This window comes from Candidozyma haemuli (assembly GCF_002926055.2).
Source record: "Candidozyma haemuli strain B11899 chromosome Unknown A_2014730914, whole genome shotgun sequence".
NCBI classification, from domain to species: Eukaryota; Fungi; Ascomycota; class Pichiomycetes; order Serinales; family Metschnikowiaceae; genus Candidozyma; species Candidozyma haemuli.
The window spans coordinates 1,688,122-1,714,031 of NW_020289906.1; the positions used below are offsets into that span (position 1 = coordinate 1,688,122).

The 25,910-nt window shown below is 45.7% G+C and overlaps 10 protein-coding genes and 1 non-coding gene across 11 annotated transcripts; 6 read left to right on the plus strand and 5 right to left on the minus strand. All coding sequences in view use genetic code 12, as the record gives it.

Moving 5' to 3' along the window:
* Window positions 1-80: 80 nt before the first annotated feature.
* On the plus strand, window positions 81-1,874 carry CXQ85_000731 (rRNA (cytosine-C5-)-methyltransferase; the record flags this gene model as incomplete). The annotated part of the gene is made up of 1 exon (XM_025484466.1): window positions 81-1,874. One exon carries the CDS (start codon window positions 81-83, stop codon window positions 1,872-1,874), a length of 1,794 nt encoding a protein of 597 aa, XP_025342681.1.
* Window positions 1,875-1,968: 94 nt separating this feature from the next.
* On the minus strand, window positions 1,969-4,287 carry CXQ85_000732 (uncharacterized protein; the record flags this gene model as incomplete). The annotated part of the gene is made up of 1 exon (XM_025484467.1): window positions 1,969-4,287. The coding sequence occupies one exon, from the start codon at window positions 4,285-4,287 to the stop codon at window positions 1,969-1,971; it is 2,319 nt and encodes a 772-aa protein (XP_025342682.1).
* Window positions 4,288-5,301: 1,014 nt separating this feature from the next.
* Window positions 5,302-6,927, plus strand: SRV2 (adenylate cyclase-binding protein; the record flags this gene model as incomplete). The annotated part of the gene is made up of 1 exon (XM_025484468.1): window positions 5,302-6,927. The coding sequence occupies one exon, from the start codon at window positions 5,302-5,304 to the stop codon at window positions 6,925-6,927; it is 1,626 nt and encodes a 541-aa protein (XP_025342683.1).
* A 962-nt stretch (window positions 6,928-7,889) lies between these two features.
* YDJ1 (type I HSP40 co-chaperone) lies at window positions 7,890-9,122 on the plus strand (the record flags this gene model as incomplete). The annotated part of the gene is made up of 1 exon (XM_025484469.1): window positions 7,890-9,122. The coding sequence occupies one exon, from the start codon at window positions 7,890-7,892 to the stop codon at window positions 9,120-9,122; it is 1,233 nt and encodes a 410-aa protein (XP_025342684.1).
* A 223-nt stretch (window positions 9,123-9,345) lies between these two features.
* Window positions 9,346-10,290, minus strand: COQ3 (hexaprenyldihydroxybenzoate methyltransferase; the record flags this gene model as incomplete). The annotated part of the gene is made up of 1 exon (XM_025484470.1): window positions 9,346-10,290. The coding sequence occupies one exon, from the start codon at window positions 10,288-10,290 to the stop codon at window positions 9,346-9,348; it is 945 nt and encodes a 314-aa protein (XP_025342685.1).
* A 1,038-nt stretch (window positions 10,291-11,328) lies between these two features.
* On the plus strand, window positions 11,329-13,899 carry CXQ85_000736 (uncharacterized protein; the record flags this gene model as incomplete). Its single annotated transcript, XM_025484471.1, has 1 exon — window positions 11,329-13,899. The coding sequence occupies one exon, from the start codon at window positions 11,329-11,331 to the stop codon at window positions 13,897-13,899; it is 2,571 nt and encodes an 856-aa protein (XP_025342686.1).
* Window positions 13,900-13,929: 30 nt separating this feature from the next.
* HCH1 (Hch1p) lies at window positions 13,930-14,428 on the minus strand (the record flags this gene model as incomplete). Its single annotated transcript, XM_025484472.1, has 2 exons — window positions 13,930-14,367; window positions 14,399-14,428. The coding sequence occupies 2 exons, from the start codon at window positions 14,426-14,428 to the stop codon at window positions 13,930-13,932; spliced, it is 468 nt and encodes a 155-aa protein (XP_025342687.1).
* Window positions 14,429-15,849: 1,421 nt separating this feature from the next.
* Window positions 15,850-16,473, plus strand: CXQ85_000738 (uncharacterized protein; the record flags this gene model as incomplete). Its single annotated transcript, XM_025484473.1, has 1 exon — window positions 15,850-16,473. The coding sequence occupies one exon, from the start codon at window positions 15,850-15,852 to the stop codon at window positions 16,471-16,473; it is 624 nt and encodes a 207-aa protein (XP_025342688.1).
* Window positions 16,474-16,493: 20 nt separating this feature from the next.
* CXQ85_000739 (ATP-dependent RNA helicase DBP9) lies at window positions 16,494-21,842 on the minus strand (the record flags this gene model as incomplete). Its single annotated transcript, XM_025484474.1, has 3 exons — window positions 16,494-18,214; window positions 18,654-20,299; window positions 20,836-21,842. 3 exons carry the CDS (start codon window positions 21,840-21,842, stop codon window positions 16,494-16,496), a joined length of 4,374 nt encoding a protein of 1,457 aa, XP_025342689.1.
* CXQ85_000740 lies at window positions 18,443-18,515 on the plus strand. The gene has a single exon. It is a non-coding gene; the product is annotated as a tRNA-Ala (tRNA).
* Window positions 21,843-22,205: 363 nt separating the features above from the next.
* SEC12 (Sec12p) lies at window positions 22,206-25,766 on the minus strand (the record flags this gene model as incomplete). The annotated part of the gene is made up of 1 exon (XM_025484475.1): window positions 22,206-25,766. The coding sequence occupies one exon, from the start codon at window positions 25,764-25,766 to the stop codon at window positions 22,206-22,208; it is 3,561 nt and encodes a 1,186-aa protein (XP_025342690.1).
* Window positions 25,767-25,910: the final 144 nt, after the last annotated feature.

A 25,910-nucleotide genomic window follows, 5' to 3' on the forward strand; every position in this document is an offset into this window, starting at 1 on the left:
GCGATGCAATTTTTCGCATCGCATCGAGGGCATCTCAAAAGTAGTCCATCAGAGATATACCATCTTTTCAGTACTGAGCCATGGGAAGAAGAGCGAAAAATAAGCAGGGCATGCCGCCCACGTTCGAGGAGCTCTATGGTGACAAGAGTGAGGCCAAGCCAGTGCAGCAGCAGAAGAGAAAGCGTCAAGAGAGGGAGCCTCCTAAGAAGAAGGTGAAGAAGGGTAAGAAGCAGCAGGAGGAAGAAGAGATTGAAGAAGGTGCCGATGAGCTTCCTGGGGTTGATCTTGAACAGTTGAGTTCTGCTAAGAAACTGCTTTTTGACGATGACGAGGAGGATGAGGAGCTTCCTAATGATGAGTTTGATGAAGAGGACATGGAGGATGAGTTTGTGGACTCTGATGAGGAGGGTAGAGAAAGACCTCGTTTCTCTGACGATGAAGAGGACTTGGAAGACTTGAATGCTGCTAACATGGAGGCTTTGTCTAGAAAGCTTGACGAGGAAGATGAGGCTGAGGCTGAAGAAGCTGAGCTTGAGTTGGTTCAAGGTGCTCCTCAACCTCGTGCTAAGGTTTTGCCTACCGCTGCCGAGGAGGAAGAATTGGCCAAACAGCCTACTGATGTGACTACTGTCAGAACCAGAATGCTTGAGATTGTTAAGGTTTTGGAGAACTTCAAGGAGTTGGCTGAGGAGGGTAAGTCTCGTGCTGAGTACACTGCTCGTTTCCTTAGAGATATCAGTGAATACTTTGGCTACTCTGAGTTTTTGGCTGAGAAGCTTTTCGACTTGTTCTCGCCTGCTGAAGCTATGGAGTTCTTTGAGGCTAACGAGGTCGCTAGACCAATTACCATCAGAACTAACACCTTGAAGGCTAGAAGAAGAGACTTGGCTCAGACTTTGGTCAACCGTGGTGTCAACTTACAGCCTATTGGTAAATGGACTAAGGTTGGTTTGCAGATCTTTGACTCTCAGGTTCCAATCGGTGCTACTCCAGAATACTTGGCTGGTCAGTACATTTTACAAGCTGCATCCTCTTTCTTGCCTGTCATGGCCTTGGACCCACAAGAAAACGAACGTGTTCTTGATATGGCCGCTGCTCCAGGTGGTAAGACTACCTACATCTCTGCGTTGATGAAAAACACTGGTTGTGTCTTCGCCAACGATGCCAACAAGGCTAGAACCAAGTCATTGGTCGCCAACATTCAAAGATTGGGATGTAAGAATACCATTGTGTGTCACTACGATGCTCGTGAGTTCCCTAAGGTCATTGGTGGTTTCGACAGAATCTTGTTGGACGCTCCTTGTTCTGGTACTGGTGTTATCGCCAAGGATGAGTCTGTCAAGGTTAACAGAAACGAAAAGGACTTTATTCAAATCCCACACTTGCAGAAACAGTTGTTGTTGAGTGCTATTGACTCTGTTGATGCCCACTCTAAGACTGGTGGTGTTATCGTCTACTCTACATGTTCTGTTGCAGTTGACGAGAACGAGGCTGTTGTGGACTATGCATTGAGAAAGAGACCAAACGTCAAGTTGGTTGAGACCGGTTTGCAGATCGGTAAGAACGGTTTCACCTCTTTCAGAGGAAAGCACTTCAACTCTTCGCTTTCCATGACCAGACGTTACTACCCTCACACGTATAACGTTGACGGTTTCTTCGTCGCCAAGTTCAAGAAGATCGCTGCTTCTCCTCACGATGTCTCGAAGGCTGGTGCCAAGGAGAAGGAGTCTTTGGCCAGAGCCGAGGCTGAAGAGGAAGGTATCATTCACGATGACTTCGCTGAGTTCAACGACGATGAGGACAAGGAGTTGGTGGAAAAGACCATCAAGAGAAGCATGAAGAGAAAGGGATTGAACCCTAACACGAAAAAATAGAAGCATAGGCCCACTTCATTTTGAAGTTATGTATCATAGAACGTCAATACAAATTTAAATCAGAATGCTGCTTATTGTATTTTGCTGTCTCTATTTAGAAGTTCCGGAGACTCATATTACCGAGACCGTGCTCTTTGATGTACTCGGCTCCGAATTCTTCGTATTCCAGTTTGCTGACATAGCTGGACTGTGATTCGGGCGATGATGCCCATTTTTGCATACCTCTCCATGAATCGCCAATAGGATCTCTGGCATGAGTAATGTTGAATGAAGTACCTACTGGAAGGAAGCTCTGTACCTCTGCCTTGAGTCTTTCGTTGAAATTAGGAACCAACGAACCACCACCAGTGACAAAGATGTTATCGACGAGGGCTCTCAGTTGTCCGCCTTGCCCAAAGTTACCATCAAAGTTTCTGTAAAGCAAGTTCTGGACAACTTCAGGGATACCCGCCAGATCTAGGCCAGCAATATGAGGCTGGAAGTATATTTCGGGAACTCTTATACGCTCCACATTGATGTGAAGCTGGTGGTTGCGCCGTATGATTTCTGGATGGTTTGCAAGCTCTTGTGGATCATGGCCTTCTGCTTGCATTGCCAATGTGAGACTTTGACGTGGGCCATGGATGAATTTATGGAGCGTTGAGTTACGCCAGTCGAAGGTTTCCGATGCTGCTAACGTATCTTCGTAATGGAAGTTAGGATCGTGTTTCATCAAATCTTCTTCTAAACGAGTGATTGCAGCATTAGCTTCTTCCTGTTCTTCTTCAATGTTGGCATTACTGATGTCTCTGTATGCGTTCCAGTCATCATCATTAGCACCGAAAGTGTCGTTAGGGTCATTATCAATAGTAGCAGAAGCAGTGTTCTTCCGGCGCTTTCTACCGCCAGCCGCACTGTCGTTGGCCAAGTCAGCAATATTCTTCATTCTCTGTTGGGCAGCCATAGACTTTCTGTCCTTCATAGCCTCCATGAGCTTGATTCTCTTCTTGTAACCTGCTATAAGTTGAGCCAACTCAAGTCTTTTAGCATTACACCATCCATCCAAATCACGTTCTCTCCATTCCTGTTGCTCTTTCTCAAACTGTGCTTTTTCTTCCTCTTCCCTCTTCTTCTCCTCTTTGGCACGCATTCTTGCGTCATAATTGGCCTTCAAAAGTTTTTGACGTCTCTTATCCTTGATCTGCTCTTCTGAAAGTTCTTCGTCAGGGATTAGGACAAGTGGCCAGGCCAATTCTGGGTTTGGCTCATCATCCTCAGTGCCATCATCAACATCTTGTGATCTGGCCTTTCTTAAGGCTTTCTCCAAGCCATCAACATATTTGTTGAAATCATTGAAGTCTCTGAATTCTTCACTTTGAGCTCTTCTGTCAGCTTCTGTCTTACTCAACAGAGCGAGGGTTTCCCTGAGCTGTCCATAATATTCAAACTCCTGTTCTTTCTGTATGAGCTTCTCCAATCTCTTCTTTCTAGCTTGCTCCTGAAGTCTTCTACCCTGTTCTCTTCTTCTCTCTGCCTGCTTGGCCAACTCTTCCTCAGACTTTTTAGACTTGTCCACGGCAACTTCCACGGGAACTTGAATGACAACATCCTTGTTTTCCAAAACGTCCATGTCCAAGTATGTAGACAACTCCTTAGGGTAATCTTTCAGAACATAGGCATGATCGAATAAAATATGGTTAGTGTGATGGTTCGAAAGACGTGTAGGAAAGTATGGATATTTCAATGCAAGAAGTCTTTGAAGGAACAGCAGTGCCAGATTGCCGCCCCAGTCGATTCTCTTGCATTGCAGTAGCACACCCTTACCCTGTAACATAGGAATAATATGTGTCAGCTCGCTCCCCACATCAATAACAAGGCCATCCGGCTTAGAAGAATTAGCATGGAAAGAAAAAAGCGAGTCAATTCCAAACGCCACCTTGGGTGCACTGTACGTCTCAAACATAAGCTCATACATGCTTCTTCTCTGGGTCAAAGGACATGCCACTGGCTCAGACAACACCACTGGGTTCTCCAAAGAGCCTGTCAGCGACTGAACACCCAAATGCTCAAAAGAATAATCCATGATGTTTTCAATAAGGTCCCAGTTGGTGATGAGCGGACCATCATATGGAGACTTGGCGTTGGTTCTTATACCACTATGATTGTTGACTTCACGGAAGATATCGTTACCCACAAGAGTCAAATTAAGACCCAGCTTTTTATCCTTATACCTAGAAACCAAGTTGGGAAACACATTATGTGGGTCAGGTGTGTCCACAAGGCCTACTCTGACGTTCGATGCACCAAAGTCAATGGCTATAGGAGTGTCTTGCTTGTAAGAAGCGTAAAAAGGCTCGAAGGAGTTTTGGACCTGAGGTTCACGGAGGTAGTGAAGCTTCTGTGGCGGAAGCTGTTCCTCTGGCGTAACAGTCATGGGCGTATGGGTTTGTTGAAGAATCGAGATTGGAACGATATACTTCACGGTAGGTGTCTGTACAGGACACACTGGTGAAGAAGATCAAGAGACAGATACCAACGGGCCCTAGGAAAGGAAAATGATGAATAATTATTATATTTTAAAGTAAAGGGCTTGGAATATTTGTCTGGATGGTTTTGGTTAGCTTTTGTTGGCGGAAGTTTGATATCTATGTGGAAATAATGGGTGCAAATAGTAGATGGGCAGGAGACGAAGTGGACTCCAAAAGTTAAATTTGGAACTGTCTTGTTAATAGTTCTTCTGAGAAGCTATTTTACGGACAGTGAAGAATGCATCTAGCTTTTCTGTTTCCTTATGAAAGTAGGTTGTTGGTGTCCATCATCTTGAGGCACTGTATACTCTTAACTAACATCAGCAGTACTTCAACCATCAACAAGGTAGCCAAAAGCATGCAAAATGCCAAGGTTTCTTTCGTTGGACTCTTCATTGTATTGCTTAGCTGTTACCATCCCTCGTTGTGTATCTTATGGTGATAGACTACTGGACCTCTCTCTTCCTACTGTCACTGGAATAGCACCAACCAAACAGTTATATGCCCACTTTGAACACCAAAACCCATAGAAATGAGTTATATACCATAATTAGACCTCGAACACCCATTTTCACCAGCTTCTCCCATTCTGTTGTCCAACTCAATGTACTACCCATTTGACAGTAGAGCACATATAGCACCAGCTTTTCGCAGCCATTAACAAGAACACCACCAACCACCAACTACCAACCACCAACACTGCCATTCAGAAAAGTACCAAACTAAAAAATAAAACAAACAATGAATCCCTTCATATTATTTCCAAAAAAAATCAAAACCTCCCACTTCTACCCTCCCCTCCCGTCCCACTGTCTTCTCCCAGTGTAGTCCTATTTCGGACCGAGATCTGTGCACCAACAAGGCCAGATCAGACATTCGCAACCGCCCTATAGATTACAACAAACCTTACCTTCTAAACCATGCCACCACAAGGACCTGCTGAAGAAAACCAGCTCAATGTACAGGGCTACAACATTGTCACCATTTTGAAGCGTTTGGAGGCTGCCACGTGCCGTTTGGAGGATATCACCATCTTCCAGGAGGAAGCCAACAAGGCCCAGCCATTAACCCGTGACTCTGTTTCAGAGGCCTTGTCGGCACCTTCTCTGAGTGACGTGTCTGAGGTTTCTAAAAGTGCTGTCACTTCGACTGAACCACACCCGGTTAAGACTCCAGCTGATGCTGCCCCTGCCAAGTTTGTCACTGCGTTTGACGAGTTCATCAAGTCTCACATTGTCCCATTCGTGACGCTTTCCAAGGCAATTGACCAGGCTGTGGGTGCTGCTGCTGCGGAACTCTGCGCAGCTTTTGTTGAAGAGGGTAAGTTCTTGGGTCTTGTCGCCCAGACAAAGAAACCTGGTATGGATGACGCCAGCTTGCAGAAGGCTTTGGAGCCTATCAACCTTCACATTTTCAACATCTCCCTTTTGAAGGACCTGAAACGTGGCACCAAAACTTTCAACCATTTGAACACTATCAGCGAAGGTGCTCCTGTGTTGGGCTGGATCGTGTCTGGCACTCCACTTTCTTTCGTTCCAGAGTACAAGGACAGTGCTAGATTCTGGTCTGACCGTATCATGAAGGAATACAGAGACAAGAACGAGACGCAAGTCGAGTGGGTGAAGGCTTTCTTGTCGATTTTCGACGACTTGCGTCTTTATGTCAAGGAACACCACTTTTCTGGTGTTGCATGGAACCCTCAAGGATCTAGTTTGGAGGAATCTTTGGCTGCTGCTGTGGCTGGAGCCACTAACAAGAGCAGTCCTGCCAGCAGCGGTTCTGCTCCTCCACCTCCTCCTCCACCTGCTCCACCTGCAAACATCTACGAAGACTCCTCTTCCAAGCCTAAAGACACTTCCTCTTCAGGCGGTATGAAGGCTGTCTTTAGCGACTTGAACAAGGGTGAAAACGTCACTTCTGGCCTTAAGAAGGTTGAAAAGTCTCAGATGACACACAAGAATCCAGCATTGAGACAGGAGGGTGTCACCAAGAAGCCTGCTCCACCTAAGAAGCCAACCAACTTGTCTTCATCTTCAAGCGGCACCATCAAGAAGAACAAGCCTCCTCGTGTTGAATTGGTTGACGGTGCCAAGTGGATCATTGAGAACTTGAACTCTGAGAACACCAAGGAACCAGTTGTCATTGACGCTGAAATGCAGCACTCTGTTTTCATTGGTAACACCGACGGCGTCACCGTGCAGATCAACGGTAAGGGTAACGCTGTGTCGTTGTCTGAAACAAGAAACACTGGTGTTGTTGTTCATTCTTTGATTTCTGGTGTGGATGTGATCAAGTCTGTGAAGTTTGGTTTACAGGTGACTGGTCTTGTGCCTCTTATCACCATCGACAAATCTGACGAGGGTAACATTTACCTTTCAAAGGATTCTGTTGAAAATGACAGCTCTGTTGTTACCAGTAACACCACGGCACTCAATATCAACGTGCCTACCGAAGAGGACTACGAGGAGTTGGCGGTGCCTGAGCAGTTGCAACACTTTGTGAGAAACGGTAAGCTCGTGAGTGAAGTGGTTGAACACGCTGGATAGACCGATATGTTAGAAAAGCAAGCAATAAAGAACAGTACTATAACGCATAGGATGTAATTAAGCTGTTATGGTGGACCTCCAGAAACAGTGTCTCACCACTCACTGCAACACATATTCACATGAACACACCCATAAGTAAACCATCCATCAATAAAAGAAACAAAAAAAAAACCTATGCACCTCCGAAGAGCCTTCTATAAATCCAAAACTACATTATACTGTTGTCCCCTTAACATTCCTTCTTAAGCCAGTGCCCTCCCTCCTTCCCTTGGTTGCAAATCCAGATCCTCGTGGTGTATAAAAGCGCAAAGGGTACCACATGCCCCTAATAGCCGTCCTCCTCGAACCCAAAAATGACCATTAATCAATAAGTCCACTTTCTCTACCTTAATCCTAGTCCAACTAAGAACATCCAACCTAGAACATCCATCGTCCCCAAGGACTGTACCACTACATAGCCTTTCTAAGTGTCCACACGTAATGGCTGCAAAATCCGCCGCACTGGACCAAATGTAGGAGAGAAACGATAGACGAAAAGGTACCAGCACATTGAGCCACACAGACAGTGAGGGGTCAAAAAAAGTACATAGAGCAAACAATAAATGCCGTATTTTCTACGTGGGAAGCTTTTTTTAGGTAAATATTCGCCGTGGGTGGCGATTCGTCTATGGTGTTCCAAAAAGGAAACCCAAATCACGTGCGCGAAGACCATAGAAGGCAAAAGAAACTGTTCTTTAAAGTGACAAAACGTTATGGCTGCGAGTTTTTAGTAAGGCAGGGCGAAAAAAAAAAAAAAAAAAAATCACCGACTCGATCTCATCGATAAAAGCCGAGACATATATATATAACGCCTTCATTTTTCTTTCTTCTTTCCCCACAGAAAAAGTAAAACACCCCAGGGCATCACATATTTATTGCTTCCAAAAGCGTAATCACATATTAAAAGACACACACAGCACAGGATGGTGAAGGAAACCAAGTTCTACGACCTTTTGGGGGTCGCTCCAGGCGCCAGCGACAACGAGTTGAAGAAAGCTTACAGAAAATCTGCATTGAAATATCACCCAGATAAGAACCCTCTGCCTGAAGCAGCAGAAAAGTTTAAGGAGCTCTCGAGAGCTTACGAGGTTCTCTCGGACGACCAGAAGAGAGAGGTGTACGACTCCTATGGTGAAGAGGGCTTGAACGGTGGTGGCCCAGGTGGTATGGGCGGTATGGGAGCCGATGACATCTTCAGCCAGTTCTTTGGTGGTGGATTCGGTGGTATGGGCGGCATGGGTGGCCAGTCCAGAGGTCCTTCCAGAGGTAAAGATATCAAGCACTCCATCAGCTGTACCTTGGAGGAGTTGTTCAAGGGCAGACTGGCCAAGTTGGCTTTGAACAAGACTGTTCTTTGTAAGACATGTGACGGCCGTGGTGGTAAAGAGGGCAAGGTTAAGCAGTGTAGCTCTTGTCACGGTCAGGGTATGAAGTTTGTCACTAGACAGATGGGCCCAATGATTCAGAGATTCCAGACCGTGTGTGACGTCTGTCAGGGTACTGGTGATGTTTGCGATCCAAAGGACAGATGTACCGCCTGTAAGGGTAAGAAGACCGCTGCTGAGCGTAAGATCTTGCAGGTCCACATTGATCCAGGTATGAAGGACGGCCAGAGAATCGTCTTCTCCGGTGAAGGTGACCAGGAGCCAGGTGTTACCCCAGGTGACGTTGTTTTCGTTGTTGACGAACAGCCACACGCCAAGTTCCAGAGAAAGGATGCTGACTTGTACTACGAGTGTGAGATTGACTTGTTGACTGCCTTGGCTGGTGGTGACGTCTCTTTCAAGCACGTTTCCGGTGACTACATCAAGTTCTCTATCATCCCAGGTGAGGTGATTGCCCCAGGTGCTTCCCGTGTCATTGAGAAGCAGGGTATGCCAATCTTCAGATCTTCTGACAGAGGTAACTTGTTCATCAAGTTCAACGTTAAGTTCCCAGATGCCCACTTCGCTACCGAAGACAAGTTGAAGGAGTTGGAGAGCATCTTGCCTCCAAGAAACAAGTACACCATCCCTAAGGGTGCCGAAGTTGACGAGTGTGACTTGTCCATCGTCGACCCATACAAGCACAGCAACAGCGGTAGAAGAGATGCATACGACTCCGACGAGGAGGAGGGCGCCGGCGCCGGTCCTGGTGTCCAGTGTGCCTCTCAGTAAGCACATTAATGTATATTAGATGCTTACTGGAATTATTTGGTTTGTGCCTAAGCAAAAGCACAGGAAAGATGAAGCGAGCTTCTTCAGCTTATGCCAATCAAACCCTTAAAGCACGTCGTATCAGCCGACTTACATACATAGCTACTATCATGATTAATCATTTGAAATTCTCGTGGGTTTTTAATTGAAAATGTAGTGTTTTATGAATGTTTATTATTAAGGTCTACTTGACTTTTTGGAACGCCATGAAGTAATTACCTGTGCCAGGATGGTCTGAGAAGCTCCATCCACATGAAGGCAAGTAGAAGCTGCCTTTGCTTTTAACATGTCTAAAGGTCTGAGCATGCTTGCTTTTGGAAAACCAATCTCTGATTTCCTCTTCGTTAATGTACTTTTCAAGTGTGTGGGTTCCCTTTGGCACGATGCCGAGAGCACTTTCTGCCATAAAGATGGTGGTAAACCAACTGACAAAGTCTCTGTTGATCGTAGAAACGAACACCCATCCGCCATCCTCGACCCTTTGGAAGAGCTCGTTTAGAATCTCCGAGGGATATGGAACATGCTCGAGCATTTCAAAGGCAGTAACGACATCATACTTTTCTTTTTTAGGAACGTCGCCGACTGCTTGAAGCTGGTATGTGAGTTTACCCTCTAATGCTGGGTCCTGCTTTCTATGCCATTCTGCTGCCGTGATCACATCTGGTGACAAATCTATACCTTTGACCAGCTCCACGTAAGGAAGTCTTGCCAATGATTCAGAGAAGATGCCACCTCCACAGCCAACATCCAAAGCACGCAATCTTCTCGCGTTAAGCATCTCATCTCTTCTGGCTTCTTGCTCTTGTAGTATACGAGCTCTTACCGGTTTAGGAAGCAAGTTGACATTGAACGGTGGCATGTAGACCTGCTCCTCGGGGTCATCGATTCCTTGGTTAAGCTTAAGATGCAGACGTATCATATCATTAACAAAGTCCATTCTAAGAAGGTTCATCTTATGAAGAATCCTCTGGGGACCTTCAACGTCCCACCACGACGATGCCAAAGCATTGAAGTGAGAAACTTCCTCTTCAGATGCACGAGTATTATAAGTAGTTCCAGATGACGATAACTGCCTCAAAGCAGTCCGTGGAAGGGTTCTTGCAAGGCTTGGTCTGAATCTTCCAAGCATGAGATTATGGAGTTTTTGATGAAAATGCTGGTTGAGATGAATTAAATGAGATGGGCGGATCTAGCAATATAACAAAGCAAACAGGGGAAACTAAATGTCTTGATGTCTCTAATGCTTCAGGTTTCTTGGTGGATACTCGAGTTGTCGATTTTTGCTGGTGGTTTTAACTTTTGCCGAGAGAAGGATTTCGCAACATTCATGGAGATAGTGGAAAAGTGCCGCGGTGGTAAGAAATAGGGCTAAACTACAGTGTTCTACAGGTGCCACAATAAATGTAAATAAGGGGTTGGACAAATGAAAAAGGTGGTTTCTGGAAGAAGAAAACATCTACTTTCTCGGGATGCCTTTATTATTGCACTGTTCACGGGAAAGCTGTCTTCGGCTGGATGTGCTTTTCGCAGCCATTTACAAGCTGAACCAGCTCGGTTATCCAAAGACAAAGGACAATAAAAGTCAGACAATGAGCAAATAATCAAGATCTGGTGGAAGAAATGGTATGAAGATTGGACCAAAAGAAGTGTTGTTTAGATGTTCGTGGTTGTGGTTGGCATACTGTTGGCTGGCGGATACCTTAAAATCTAAGTCTGTACTGAGTAAGTGTATACTACTGGTTGAAGGTTTGTCAGTTGCCTAACTGGTGATGGAGTGCTTGTTGTGATGGAAAGTCTGGTACGCAAAATCTACCAGACTCACGTTTAAACTGGTGGTAGAGCTTTTCAGGATGAAGATCTGGCAATTAAGGTTGATACTAAGGGAAGTGTAGTGCTATGTATGCTTTGCTCGTCCTTATAGCTTTTCGCAGCCATTAGACGACCCATAACACATTGCTTTCTATTTGCCATACCTCGAGAAACAGAGAAAAAGATTAAATATCATTATAGAAAAGTTAGTCAATATATTGATTCATCATTTCCTTTTTTTTTTTTTTTTTTCTCTTTTCTTCCCTCTCTCTGACCCTTTACTGTCCATCACGTCTTCCTACTACTACGCTACTGCATTCGCGAAATATCAACTCTCAGTAACCAGTGTTTCTTTATTATGGATCCAAACGACGGCCTTGCCACCACAAGGAGGCGTAGAGCCAATGCAGGTTCGCGGTTGAAGCAACTTATAGAACTTGAAGAAGCTGCTTCTGGTGTCCAGCAAACGTTTCTTACCGAAGAGGATGAGGATGTTCATCTACTATTCCAAGAGGATGAGAACGATGCTGAGTTTGAGGAAGAAGAAGACGAGGAGGAGGAAGGTGAAGGAGATGACGAAGAGGAAGGTGAAGAAGGCGAAGAAGGAGAAGAAAGACAAGATGATGACGTTGCAGATGACCCACAGAAAGAAGCTGCCCAGCTACTAGGTGAGGATGTATCTGAAGCAGAGGCCAATCCGGATGAAATGCTTTCCGATTCTGATTTGTCCGTTTCCGAAGATGACGAGAGTGAAGGTGAACGAGAGCTTCAGAAGGAGGAAAGAACCAAGAAGAGAAAGAAGAAGCAGACTATCATTCCTGCCATCAAGAAGCGTGCTACAGAAACACCCAAGCCTAAGAAGACGCATAAGCCAATTTCAACTGCTCTAGTTAACGGTGAGCGTAGAGTATCTTCAAGAAAGTCAGCAGTCAAGAACAAAGAAGACTTGCTACAAAAGCTTAAGGCTGACGAAACAAGAAGAGCTGCCCTTACGCCAATTGTACGTGTCAAAGAAAGGGAGCCTACGCAAGAAGAGCGTCTTGCTCAAGCTCAGGAAACCGAGAAAGAGAATATTTTATCTTTGAACGCTTTCTTGGAACAGGAAATCGTCAAGAAAGAACGCCAAAAGATGATGTTTCAACAAAAAAGACCAAAACTTCGAAACGTCATTCGTCTTGTATCAAAGGCTTCTTTTGTTACGCCACTTGAAGAGATTGAGGATGCTAGACACGTCCAGGATATGTTTGAAAAGAAGCGTCGTGGCCGCAGAAGAAAGAACGTTCCTGAAGAGCCTGATGTTAAGCGTCCTGGTGATGTCGATACAGAGCTCCCTTACTACAAGCAAGAAATGGCCGAAAAAGAACGTCTTGAAGCTATCAGACAAGAAGAGAAGCGTAAACTCGAGGAAGCTCGTGCTGAACGGAGAAAGAAGCTTGAGGAAGAACGCGCAGAGAGAAAACGCAAGCTAGAAGAGGAGAGAGAGGCCCGCAGAAAGCTAAAGGAAGAACGTCTTAAAGAGTTTGAAAATATTGATGCTACTGATCCGAATTTCTCTGCCGAATCGTTGCGTCTCAAGGGTGAAATCAGTTCGTTAGAGGAACAGGAGAAAGAGGCAGAGGAAAGACATAGGGCAGAAAAGGAAGAATCCGAAAAGGAAGATGCGCAGGACGCTCAGGATGAAGCAAGCGGTGAAAATGAAGACTCTGTGGCTGATTCTGAAACTAAAGCATCTTCGCCTGGTGAAGCCGTATCCGATAAGGAAATCAAAATAGAAACCTTGGATGAAGTTCAGAAGCCTGAAGAACAGGAAGAGACCAGTGTTGAGGCTGAAACGATAGCTGAAAAGCCTGTGGATTCAGAGGAGCCTGTTCCCGAGAAAGAAGATGTGGAGATGAAGGATGCAGATGAACCCGAACAGGAGGATAATGTTGAAGGAGGTTCTTCTGAACCAAACACTGACGCTAATGCTGAACAGAAGGATGGCACTCCAGTGAACGATGAAACCAAGTCTGCTTCCTTGGCTGAAGGTGACAAGAAAGAGGATCAAACACCAGGTGCTGAGACGGAAACAGTCGGTACACCGGTAGATGGTGAAGCAGACTCTGAAAAGGTCAAGATAGAAAAGAAGGTCACTTTTTCAGAAGATGTTGGTAAAGTTGAAGAGGAAGAAACCGCTGTCAAGAAGGAAAGTGAATCCGAAGCAGAATCAAAACCAAAGGAAGATTCTCCAGATTCCAAGAAGAGTCTTACTCCCGTTTACAAAGCTAGATCTGATGGAAAGGTTTTTGAAGGACCCGTGCAATATGTTTCTCGGAACTTGGTTTACTTAGTGAACTTCGACGAAGAGGATAGATACTGGAAGCTTCCTGAGACGAAAATTAAGATAGCACTTTTCGGTGAAGAGAGTGTATTGAGTGCATCAAGAAGATTCAGAGATGTCAAGACGATTCTTCGAAGCACGTCGAGAAATGAAAATCCATATGCCACTCCAAAGGATGATAGAGAGGACGAGCTCTTCCAGCTGGTGGCTGACATCACTGAAGAAAGCCCCATGTTTGATGACCTCAAGAAGCTCCGCAGACTTGGCGTCCGTGTGGAGGACGAAGAAGAAGAGGAAGAAGAGACCAGAGAGGAAGAGAATGTTGTCCAGATCACAACCGATGCACCAACAGGTCTCTACCTTCCCAACGGCAACAAGAAGATCTGTCTTATCTCAGGAAAAGAAGTGCGGTACTTCGACCCAGGCACTGGAGTTCCTTACGACAGTGTGGACGACTACAAAGTTATCAAGACAATCGAAACTGGTACTATTCCGTGGTACAGTATTCCAAAAGATCAGAATACGTACGGGGCTGTTGAGATATATTTAAATAACCGAGAGGGCAGCAGGCACGCCAGAGGAGTGCCTGAAGGGTTTGACGGCTGTTGAGCTCGGAGATTTCTAATGTGTATAATGCAATTAATGACCTGAGGAGTGTTGGACGTCCTTCTCGTGGGCGCCAATCAAATCGCCCTGGAACTTGACGAGTTTAGCTTTCACCAAAGGAACCAAGTGTTTCTTGATATGAGCGGTGTCGTCGCCTTCCACCACAAAAACGTACTCGTCGTCGTCTTGGTCGTGGAAGAACTCGTCCAAAGCGATGGTGCCGGTGAAGGAGCTGTCCTCCTCGTCCTTCTTGGAACCCAGCACGGCAAATCGAAGCTTCATATCGTAAATACACAAAGTCTTGCCCTTTCTCTGGGTGACATCACAGTCGCCAGAAACAGTAGTGATTTCAGTGACAACAAGCTTCAATGCATCGTCTTCGTAGGTAGTGTCGACGACGTTGTTACCAAGATATTCCTTCGTCCAAGGAAGACAGTTTCTGTCGACCCAGTGCCTGGAGTTAGCTTTTTGCTGAAGGTGAAACGATCAGTTTTCAGGAAACATACCAGTTGTTAGGATTGTGGACCACCATTGCAGTGTAGAGTGAAGCGAATCTGGATTGATAATTTTTCGCAGCAGCTTATATGGTAACGAGCCGCGGGAAGCTGGGGAAAAGAGGAACATTCTAGAGCCAGGCAGGACAGGACAATAAACGATACTACCATAAACAGTAAACTGAAGAGTTGGAGGAAGTGAAGAGGAAGTGAAGAGGATGGTAAGGTTAGTTTTTAGGAAACAAACGGAACTTTCAAGAAAGGCGGGGAAGAAAAAAAGGTAGTATACTCTCTGAAGGTCTCTTTCTTTCTTTATATTTTTGTTCACTTTATTCGTCTTGCTTCATCAAGCCACTCTTTCTGCTTCCATTATTGGTCCCTTGGTGTCTGATCTGTTTGTGTGAGTGTAAGTGTACTGAAGATCGCATGTCTCTTTTTGCACCCAAATGTCTCACAGCCCTGGGAAAGAGGGCCATGGAAGAGGGTCAGACCAGGTATGTTTATATTAAACAGAATTTAATAAAACAGTATCTTAGTTATATTTGATAACTGTATCTCTTTGTTCGTTTATTTTGCTTTTTTGGTTGGCCTTCGTGGTTCAATGAGATATGGGCATTGGAGGCTGTGAATAGTACAGTCTCCATCGACCGCCAGAGGCCATGTGAAGTTGCCATACACCTTTCTCTTACAATTCCACATTTCTAGCATCATAAATACTACCCTTCTTCTTTTACCAAGAACACCCATTTATCACACTTCTTTGGGTCCTCCTGTTGTCAGGCGTTGCAGGGGAGGTGCCTCTACGTCTGGTTAAGCCATACTGCCAGAATAGGATGCACAATCACCGCTTATCAGACAAGATACCAAGCCACCCCACGTTGAAGATCTGTCAACGGGATGCAATTTAAACACCACTATTTTTTCAGTCCCACTATCTCTTCTTCAATTACACGGCCACGTCAAGGACCGTTTTTGTGACACTTTTCGTGGAACCTCACAGCCTCTGTAGCTCCATGGGCGCAGTAATGGCTGCGAAACCAGTGGATAAGTAGCCATGAAAGGCCACACCATGATGTCAAGTTATACAGAACTTTCACCATAGGTGAATTTCCAGTCACTGAATGCCCGATGCATTTGATTCCTGTTTTACTTTCTTCTACTCCTCCATAAATAGGCGCCTTGGCGTTCAACCTCCAATGAGGTCCACTACCATAAACCTACCTCTGCCCACTCAGTCATCTTAACAAATTCACCAGTCCAATATAACCAAAACCTACCTTCATCCTTTCTTGTCCTTTTTTCACCCTTATCTAATCATCCCCATTTGCTAGCCGGGCCGTGTCTGTGTGACTTAGACTGTGCATGCGCGATTTGTTGATACCGCTGCTTTATATACATATAGGTTTTTTTTTTTCCAACACCATACTCCATATCGTCTGTCTCTATCCAGCCGTGGTTCATGCCCGAAAGTATAGAGCTTTCAGACTTGAAGCACAAACCATTCTTTGAATATGAAAAGCCCGAAGGCTCTGCTCGCTTAACGCCAGCAGCTAAACGCAAAATATGGATCCATATTGCTCTAGAGGTCCTTGCATCCATCATCATATATTCCAGCTACACTCGCCTTGTGCTGCTATACCTGTTTTTGGCGCCAACTTTGCTTGGTGCCTCGACGGCTGCCTTGGCCCAGTCGTTGAACCAGCTTCACAAGGGCAGGCTCTCACTCAATAAGCTCTTCAAGTTTATGATCTGGGGCTGCATCAACGGCTGTTTTACAGCATTATGGATCGACACTCTTGTGGCCCGTGTCGATTCGGTGTTCTACAGAATATTAATAGACCAGTTGGTCGGTGCTCCATCTTTCCAGTTGACGTTCCATTTATTAGGCAAGGTTTGGGACGTTGCCGAGCCGGGCCATCCCTCACCGAGCTTCTCTACTTTCCTTACAGCCTTGAGCATTTCATACTGTTACTGGCCATTCGTTTCGATCGCTATGTTTGTGTTCATCCCTCCGCTGTTGATGTTCATTAGCAATTGCGTTGCAAACTTGATATGGAACATGATCCTCAGCAGAATAGCATAATACACACGACACAGCCACGTTTACCTAATTCTCTTCAACGGGTCAGATTTGCGACCTCCCTTCTTCTTGCTGTTCTTTCTGACTTTGCTCTTTTTCGTGAAAGGAATGAACCCAAGATCTTTCTTTGTTCCAGCCCTGGCAGCGGCTGGAAGCAAGTATTCAGGCACTCTCTTCAATTGTGTCTGAACTCTGCTTGGATGCAATTCCTTGTCGTGTCTCAAAGAAGCCAAGTCTTGTGGGTTCTCCTCGAAAAATCTTTTAAGCTTGTCGGAGTTCATCAATTCGTTCTTCAACTCGGCGATACGAGCTTCACGGATCGCAACACCAGTGACAGCTCTGAATGCATCCTCAGATCTGTATCTGAAACCTTCGACCTGCTTCATGTCGAATTGGTATGGGTTGATTTCGAGACCGTTCTTCAGTTGCTGCTTGACGATCTTCCTAAGCACCTTCTCGTCCTTCTTGGCAGTAGGCAAGGTTGCAACTCTATGCTTTCCAACCTCCTTCTCAGGAATGACGAAAGATAAAGCCATACCAGCTTTTCCAGCTCTGGCAGTTCTTCCTATACGGTGCACATAAGCTCTGGCCGTCGTTGGCAAGTCAAAGTTAAGTACACATGCAACGTTTCTGAAATCGACTCCTCGAGAGACACCATACTCCTTATCCTTCTTTGCCTTGGATTTCTTAGAAGATTTTTCCTTCTTGGTGTCTTGTTCTTCTTCCTGTTCCTCCTCTTCTTCATCCTTTTCAACGGTGAAATCACTGGTCTCGTCCGTTGCAATAAGCAAAGAATAGACGTTCTTGTTGAACTCATCAACAATATGCAAACGAGAGTTGACAGGTAACTCACTGTTCAAAATGCAACAACGGATACCAAACTGCTCCAAAAACAATTTCAATCTGTAACCACGCTCGATGGAGTTGACAAACACAAGAGACTTACCCTTGATCAAGTTCAACTTGTAAATCACATATGCTAGCAAAAACTTGTCAAACTCGGTGGTACGAGCGTAATACTGAACAAGTTTATCGTTTGTGGCGTTATCTTCGTTGAGTTTGAGTACAGCTGGCTTGGAGCAAAACCGGCTTTTAAGTTCATTAAGGTCATCGTTAATCGTGGCAGACATCAAGAACGTCTGCAAATTCGTCTTGACTGGCAAGAATGTCTCTAGCTGTTCCAAATCCTCCATATATCCGTAAGAAAGCACCAAGTCGACTTCATCAATCACCAAGTTTCTGGTCTTGGAGAGATCTATAAGGTTGGAGTTGACGTTCTCCTGAAGCACCTGGATAAGTTTGGCAGGGGTAGCGACCAAAATGTCTGGTTTGTTGGTAAGCAATGATCTAAGCACTTGGTCAGAAATGTTGCTTGAAAGGTTCACAACGCTAATCTTCTGGTTACTGTAAACCAAAAGCTTCTCTGTGAACTGAGCCACCTGGTTAGCAAGCTCTCTGGTTGGAACAAGCACAATGCTCTTGACACACTTTTCCTGTTCAGACGTGAGGATGTTCTGCAAAACTGGGATCATATAAGCGGCAGTTTTACCAGAGCCAGTGCTGGCTTTGGCGATGATATCTCTTTTCTCTTCGAGAGCCAAAGGAATGGCACTTGATTGGATAAGGGTGGGGTTTTTGAAACCCAAGTGGTCCACAGCCTGGATGATCCGAGGATCAAGGTTGAGCGAGTCCCACTGACACTCGTCGTCGACGTATGCGGCGTCAGCTGCTTTGTTCATTTGGTCTTGGAGTTGTGAGATGAGTATCTAAAAATTCAACCGATGCTCATCCTGAAGTATGTGTAGGTACTGCATGTAAAATCACAAAAACCGGGCTTAATTCCAAAATCTGGCACTGAATTCGTTATGCTCAACATAAAAGAAAGAGTAATTTTGATATAAATTTATCAGTGTAAAATGATTTATCATTTAAGCTGTAATAACAAAGCGGTGTTTTTACATATTCCAAATTAGGGCGTGTGGCGTAGTTGGTAGCGCGTCTGCCTTGCAAGCAGAAGGTCACTGGTTCGAATCCTGTCTCGTCCATTTTTTTGTTGTTTTTGCAGCGGATATCTATTTTATGTTTATTATAGGCTTTATTTTTCTACTCTCTGGTCATTGTACCGATTAAGGAAATCTATCATGCTATAAAATGCTAACTTGAGTCGGGTTCGCGCCTTCGACCTAGAGTGGGATCGTATGGCTGCACTGTTCCAACAGAAGTAGGGGTGCTTGAACGGTCCTCTTCAGGAACAGATGTGGGTCCCACAGTGGAAGTGGAGCGGGTCATCATCATAGGCTGGGCACGGTCACGGCCAATAAAGTCTGAAGTACCGGCGGCCTCGTTCGCAGCATTGGCTGCTCTTTCTGTGATACCAGCCTTGTTGAAACGGGAATTAAGATCATCAAGGTCATGCCTATTAGCCCTGCGATTGCTGAAGGAGAACTTTCTTAGTTGTCCTGGGATATTAACGGTGGACACGGATTGTCTTCTGTCAGGTGAGGATTGGTTCAGTGACTGAGCTTCGAGGTCTTTATCCTTAGACCTTTTAGATGTCTGGCGTGAGAGGGTACGCCGGAGTTGATCTCCGAGATAATCTGCACCATCATCATCTTCAGCATTAGGCGCATCGAAGAACCGGTCGGAGCTAGGTCTTCCGGAGGCAATGGACATTTCACGTTCACGTGGATGATCCATACCGTAAACAGGGAAGACGTTAGCAGGAGATCTGTAAGACTTCATTCTGCGTATAGATCTTGTAGATCTTCCAGTAGAAGGTCTGTACAACGCAGTGACAGGCGCATTCAGCTCGGCGCCCAACCTGGAACTATCAAGAGAATCCAGGTCGCCTTCACGAACCGCTTCTTTCTTTTCCTCTTCGAGTTCGTTCTCTCTTTCAGCCTCCTCTTCATCTCTTGGGTCAACACGAACAACTCTGGAGTCCTGGTTCAATTCTGGCTGTTCATCTCTCATCTCGTACAGAGGCAAGTGGAGTCTGCGCTGATCTCTTTCAACAACAAACAAGTGAAGATACCATGGCACCACAAGGCCAAAGAAAGAGCCACCAATTATATTACCAAGAGTTGAAGGTAGAAGCACTTTCCACGCGACAGTACCCACAGATACTGGACTGTGGTTGATCAAACCAACAATGACCATATACATATCAGCAATGGAATGACTGAACCCCATAGAAACAAAGGTGAAAACAGGTAGAAGCATCATGAGGAACTTAACATGCAAAGGCTTAGCCATGAGCTGCAAGTATATGCCCAAGCACACAAAAAAGTTACCAGCCATGCCTCGTATTAGGGTCTGATGGAAAGCAAGTTCAGCCTTCTCCTGTAAAATGAGCTTGGAGCCTTCGATCATAAGCGGCGTAGCAGTAACCTTCGAATAGTGACACACAATGTAGCACACGAAAATGTTACCCACCAAATTAAACCACCAGCTCACAAACCACGATATTAGTAGGTCCAATACACTCACAGCTCTGCGAGCTACACCCACCAGGAAGAACAAAATATTGGAGTTGAAAAGGTCCACACCCATAATGACAACGTAAAAAAGCCCAATCGGGTACACGAGACCCTGCAACAACATCACAAACCCTGGGTTTGAACTGAGTGTCTCTGGGCAATGAGACGTGATCATCCCATGAAGCATACCGCCCGAAGTAAATAGCAAACCGCCCATAAACAGGTTGATCACTAGCGTATCTAGAGAAAGTCTTGCTTTCTTCATCGAAGTGGCCACCACCGCTAGAGCGGTTTCGTGCGTAGTCAAGTACGACGACTCATCGATCATGACTTTCAGCAAAAGATGAGGTCTAAAGCAGGTCTAATATAGGCAGCACTGTAATTCTTTTTTTTTAAAAATAACAGGAGTAAATGACGAAAAGGAGGGGTGTTTGGAATGGAGGGGACTTTTGCAGGGGGTTTGTATGCAAAAAAACAAAAGAAAAAATAATAGGCACTGTCTCAAGATGAGTAGTAGGATCAAACTGGTGTGTTGAAATGCAGTGGGGTGAGCATACTCAGGAAGTCGCGGATCGGTTATCCCAAACTGGTGCGATGGCTGCAAAATGGGTAGTTTAGTGAGCTGACAGACTAAACGCATGGGAATGTGGTTAAAAAAGTGAAACGTCATTTGTTGGAATGAATATGACGGTTGGCGTGGATGCATGAAACCGTTTGGTGAGGTTTTGTTGGGAGTTGCTGGCGTGGGTGGGATCGTCAGATAGTGCAATGAGGGATTTGGGTGTGTCTGAGACTGGAATATCCATGGAAAAGGCAACCACGTAAAATGGTTTGATGGGGGGATTACTGATTTTGCACAAAAAGGGTGCTTTGTGAAAAGTCAAACTCAGGTTCCTCGGGGCCCTCCTTAGGGCCCTCCTGGGGGCTTGGTTCCTTGGCTTTTTCAGGCGTGGCTTCAGCCGTACATTCTTGGACTACTTCCACATCTCCATTTGCCTGACCATTAGGACTCTTGCTATCGTCATCTGCCGCCTTCCCCTTCTTCTCGTGGCTCGATCTGGCTGCACGGATCAACCGTTTGTAAGCTTTCTTGTACTTCTCAAGCCAAAGACCCACTGGGAAGTCCTTATCGGTGATAGACTTGTGGCTCAACGAATCGGCAAAGAGTCCGTTGGAAGATGCACTTGCTGTGAATGCGGCGTGTGATTTCTCCCATTGTAGAAGCTTCTGACGAAGGGCCAAGTCGTTTACCGGATGGTTACTATCCAGATTGGAATTATGCAAAACGTAGTAGTGATTATACCGAAGTTCAAGCTGGTGCCTCGTGCCAGAAGTGGGAAGTTTAAGCTGGCTCAACTTCTCCTTGATTTTCGGCGTGGCAAGCGATGCAAAGTCGATTTTAGGGATCTTCTTGATCTCATGGCGATGCTTCTCTGGCTGGGAGAAGTAGAATGACGAATGATTCACATCCTGACGCTTCCGAGGCTGGAAAAACGAAGAGATCCCTTTTGGTCTCTTTTGAGGAGTTGGAGCAGCGCGTGGAGGTGGAACCTTTGGGCTCTTACCGTTGAGACAGTCGTCCAAATGGCTTCTTTGAAGGAACTCAGCAGTCATGCTCTGAGCACACACGGGACACTGGACAAGGTTATCGGCAGCGGGCGCCAGCGCCACAGGTTTTGATTTTGGAGCTTCTTCATCTGAAACCTCTATAACTTCAGGCTCTGGCTCTTTAGGAGCCTCAGAAGGCGTGGACTCTTGAGGCACCTGTAGTTGCTCCAAAAGCTCTGGTCGTAGCCGCTCATAACACGAAACGATCTCCTCGAGAAGAATGTTCCGCTTGAGATTACTCTCAAACTGCTCTGTTTTACACAAAGGACACAGACTTTCAGACATAAGGTGTTGTCTTATACACTGGGAACAGAAAGTGTGGTTGCAAGACGTGATCACGGGTGCTTTAAGGAAGTCTTTACATATCAAGCATCGCTGGAGCGAGTCCAACTGGCTAAGTCTCGGTAGTCTAGAGGACTTCCAGTCGGACGGATCCGAATGTTTGTGACTCATAAGGAGCAGATCTATTTATATGGAGTTTCTGGCTGGGGTTTCTAGCGGTTTTTCACATCGCGTATCGCGGTGCCATCTTAGTAACTCATATCGATGATGCGCCAATGCAGGAGATAACCTGCCATAATGCTGATATGGGTATTTTTTTTGCAACCTCACAGCCGACAGTTCTATGTATTAATTATGCTTGGATGTTTAGAGCTCATCATGGGGGTTGGCTGCTTTGGTAGCAGATGAATCGATGCTGCTAACCTCGGATGAGAGTTTGGATAAGACCTCACTGAGCACCTCGGTGGATGCAATGGTAGTGGCGGAAGAATCGGAAGAAACTTCTTCAACTGGTGGTGGTACGTCCTTGTCTGCTGCTACACTCGATGAGGCAGCTGGTGCAGAAGACGCAGCGGACACTGGGGTATTTTCTTCTGGTGAAGCTTTGGCAGATTCGCTGCTCTGAACTGTTTGTGGGGTAGCAGTGGAGGCAGTTTCGTCACTGGATTCAACAGCTGATTCAGACGCCTTCTCGATCACCGATGAAGCGGAAGAGACAATGTCCTCGCTTTCCAGTGGGGTGACCGTTTCGGCGGCTGGGGTCTCTGGGGTTTCAATAGGAGCCACAGTAGAAGTAGTAACAGATTCTTTCCTTTGTGCCTTGTCAATAACCTCAGTTGCCTTGTCCTTAACAGCTTCTGCGGCCTCCTTTACGGATTTCACAGGCTGAACAGGTTCGCTGGCAGGTTCATCAGAAACCTGTACCGGTTCTTCGGCAGCTTTGACAGGCTCCTCGACAGGCTCCTCGGCAGACTTGATAGGCTCGGCAGCAGACTCCGTAGTAGGCTCGATGACTGGTTCAACAACTGATTCAACAACTGATTCAACAACCGGCTCGACAACGGATTCGACAACTGGTTCAGCTACTGATTCAATAACAGGCTCAGCAGCAGACTCGACTGATTCAACAACAGGTTCAACAACAGAATCAATAGGCTGGCTAGCAGCTTCAGTAGCAGACTCAATAGACTCACTAACAGCCTCGGTAATAGAATTGATAGACTCACTAGCAGCTTCAGTCACAGAGTCAAAAGACTCGCCAGCAGCTTCAGTAACGGGCTTAACGACGTTTTCAACGACAGGCTCAACAACAGACTCCTCAACCTTTTCTATGACGGAGCTTACAGGAGTCTCGATGGACTTCAAAATGTCGTCAGATTCAGAAGATGGCTCAGGAGTTTGTTCTGTTTCCTCCAAGGATGATGACAATTCTTCTGTTTCCTCAGGGACACTATTGACCTCAGATTCGGCAATAGGTTCTTCAATTGGCTCCAGGACGACGACTTCAGAAGACACTGGAACAACACTGTCAGTTTCAGAGGCAACTTGACTGGATTCAGCCGTCTCAGAATTGACTTCACCGTTCACTGAATCAGTGGATTCTTCCACAATATCTTCTTCCTGAACGCTGGCCTCAGGAATAACTGTTTCAGTTTCGCTACCGATGGATGATTCTTCGGCAGACCCGGTCTCGAGAGCAACCTCAGGTTGTTGAATTTCAGGCTCTGTTGGCTCAGGGCCAGCTTCACTGTCGACGATAGAGCCATCAGCTTGTTGCTCCGATTGCTCCACAACAGATGCTTCAGGTGTGACTTCTTCCTCAATGACAACTTCAGGATCCACCTTCTCAAACTCGGCACTTTCTGGGGTGGGCAAGTCTTCTGCCTCGCCATCAACTGGAACATCAGTTGGCTCTTCTACCTCGCCAACATCCTCCAAGACAGTTCCTGCGAAAGACTCTGGTTCTTCTGATGAGGCTTCGGAGGGTTCAATGGATTCTTCAATAGGAGGGGTTTCCAGGATTGGAGTTTCAGCAGCAGGTGTCTGAATGCTAGATTCTTCAGTTAAAGCTGATTCAGGCTCTTGGACAGCTTCGGGAGTCTCCTCGGCCTGTTCTTCCCGTGGCACGACTGGTTCAGCTACCGGCTCTTGACTAGTAGAAGCAGCTTCAGGAGTAGCTTGGGGAGCTTCACTCGATACTTCTTTCTTCAATTCTTCGGCATGGGAAACATCGGCCAGACTTGATACAGGCTCGTTCAAGGTGTTAGTATCAAGTTTGACGGCTTCACGGATTATAGACTCGGTATCAATCTCACCTTCGGCGTAAGTGAGGTCATCGACTGCTTTGGTCACTTCAGACACAAAATCATTAAGGGTATCATCGGGCTTTTGTGCTGTGGTTTCCGTTTCAGTTTGCACCTCTGGCTTATCGGCCCAGTCAGTCATAGTAAAAAACTGTTTAGTGTCTTCCTGATCATCGAGTTTGTCCTGATTTAACTTTTCCTTAATGAGATCAAGGCCATACGCCGACTTCTCTTTGAGTACCTCGTATCCAATTTTGCCATAGACTTGTGCTTTCTCATAGTAAACACTGCCATATTTCTGTGATAAGTCAACGGCAACCTTGCCGTATACTTGTGCTTTATTGTAGAGCTCACCCCCGTGTCTCTTGGAAAGGTCCACATAATGATCGAGAGGACCAACATGTTGTTCAAGCAAGTCGATATATTGATCAAGCTGGCCAGCTTGAAGAGCTTGTTGAACAAAAATTCCCGCTCCAATGACGAAGAAGAACATCAAGAGCTTGAAGATGAAGCCAAAGATAGAAGTGCCAGATGCGTAGTTAGGAGGAATAGGCATGACATTCAAGGTTTGGTCTGCACTTCCGGAGGCCAATTTCGTGCCGCTAGGCGAAAAGCTCAAACTGGTAATAGCGAACTTATGCAATTTTGGAATGCTGGAGATGAGTTTGAGATCGGACAATCTAAGGATATGGACGTAAAGGTCATTTCCTGCTACCGCAATGAGATTCTGAGTCTGTGAGACGTCCATTGCCACTATCAAACCACTCTTTTTCGTGAATTTGGACTCCTTGACCACCTTGTGGTTCACAACGTCATATAATATTATGCCAATGCCTTTGCCGGATTTCAATGCACCAACGATCACGACATTAGAGTCCGAAACAAAACGCAATTTCGACAAGTTGTACTTGGCCAATATTTTAAGCGATTTGTTGTCACCATTGCCAGAAGAAACCGTTTCAGTAACACCATTCTGAGTGTTTATAACTTCGACAGTGGAAGTAGTCACGAGACACACAGACTTACCACCATCGTGTTGGCTCACCTGTAGGTCCTTGATCTCCCCAGAAGTAGAAGCCTTGGTCTTGGCCACCAACTCAAGGTTTTCAGGTCTGAAAATGTACACTTCAGACGGCGTCTGCGATGTCATTAGAGCACCCACCTCGCTTTCACGAGACAAGCTGATGATTTTAGGATACTCGCCCGCTGACTCGGCCAGAACCGTGTTATCAAACTGTACAGCGTCCAAAAACTTCAAGTGCTCCTCATCGGTAAAACCATACTTCCTCAAGTTATTATTCACGTTCATGTTCTTGATCAATGCAGACGACTGGTTGCAACCAACAAAGATAGAGTTCTTGTTACCATCGTCACCCACAACCCCAGCAGCGTCCACACACATAGGAGAGTCTTCATTGGACGGTAATGTGATCTCCCTATATTTCTGTAATCTTCTCTCCTTGTCTTTAACTTTCAAACTGCACTTCACAGCGGTGATCTTATTAGGAATGCCATTATTGCCTTCGCCACCGCCACCCACGGCCAAAACGGTCTTGTTATCGATAAATTTGATGCCAAATATCGGGTAGCCAGTGTTCAATGCGGCTGATTTTTTGGCTGACATTGGATAGCTGTAGTGTTTTGGGTATTGACTAGTTGGTGATGTACAAGAGAGCGACGTTGCAGAGTTGGCGTATACACCCGTACACCACACCTATTTTCCAAAATTCAAGAAAGTATAACAAAAACGGCTACTTGGGGTAGGTGC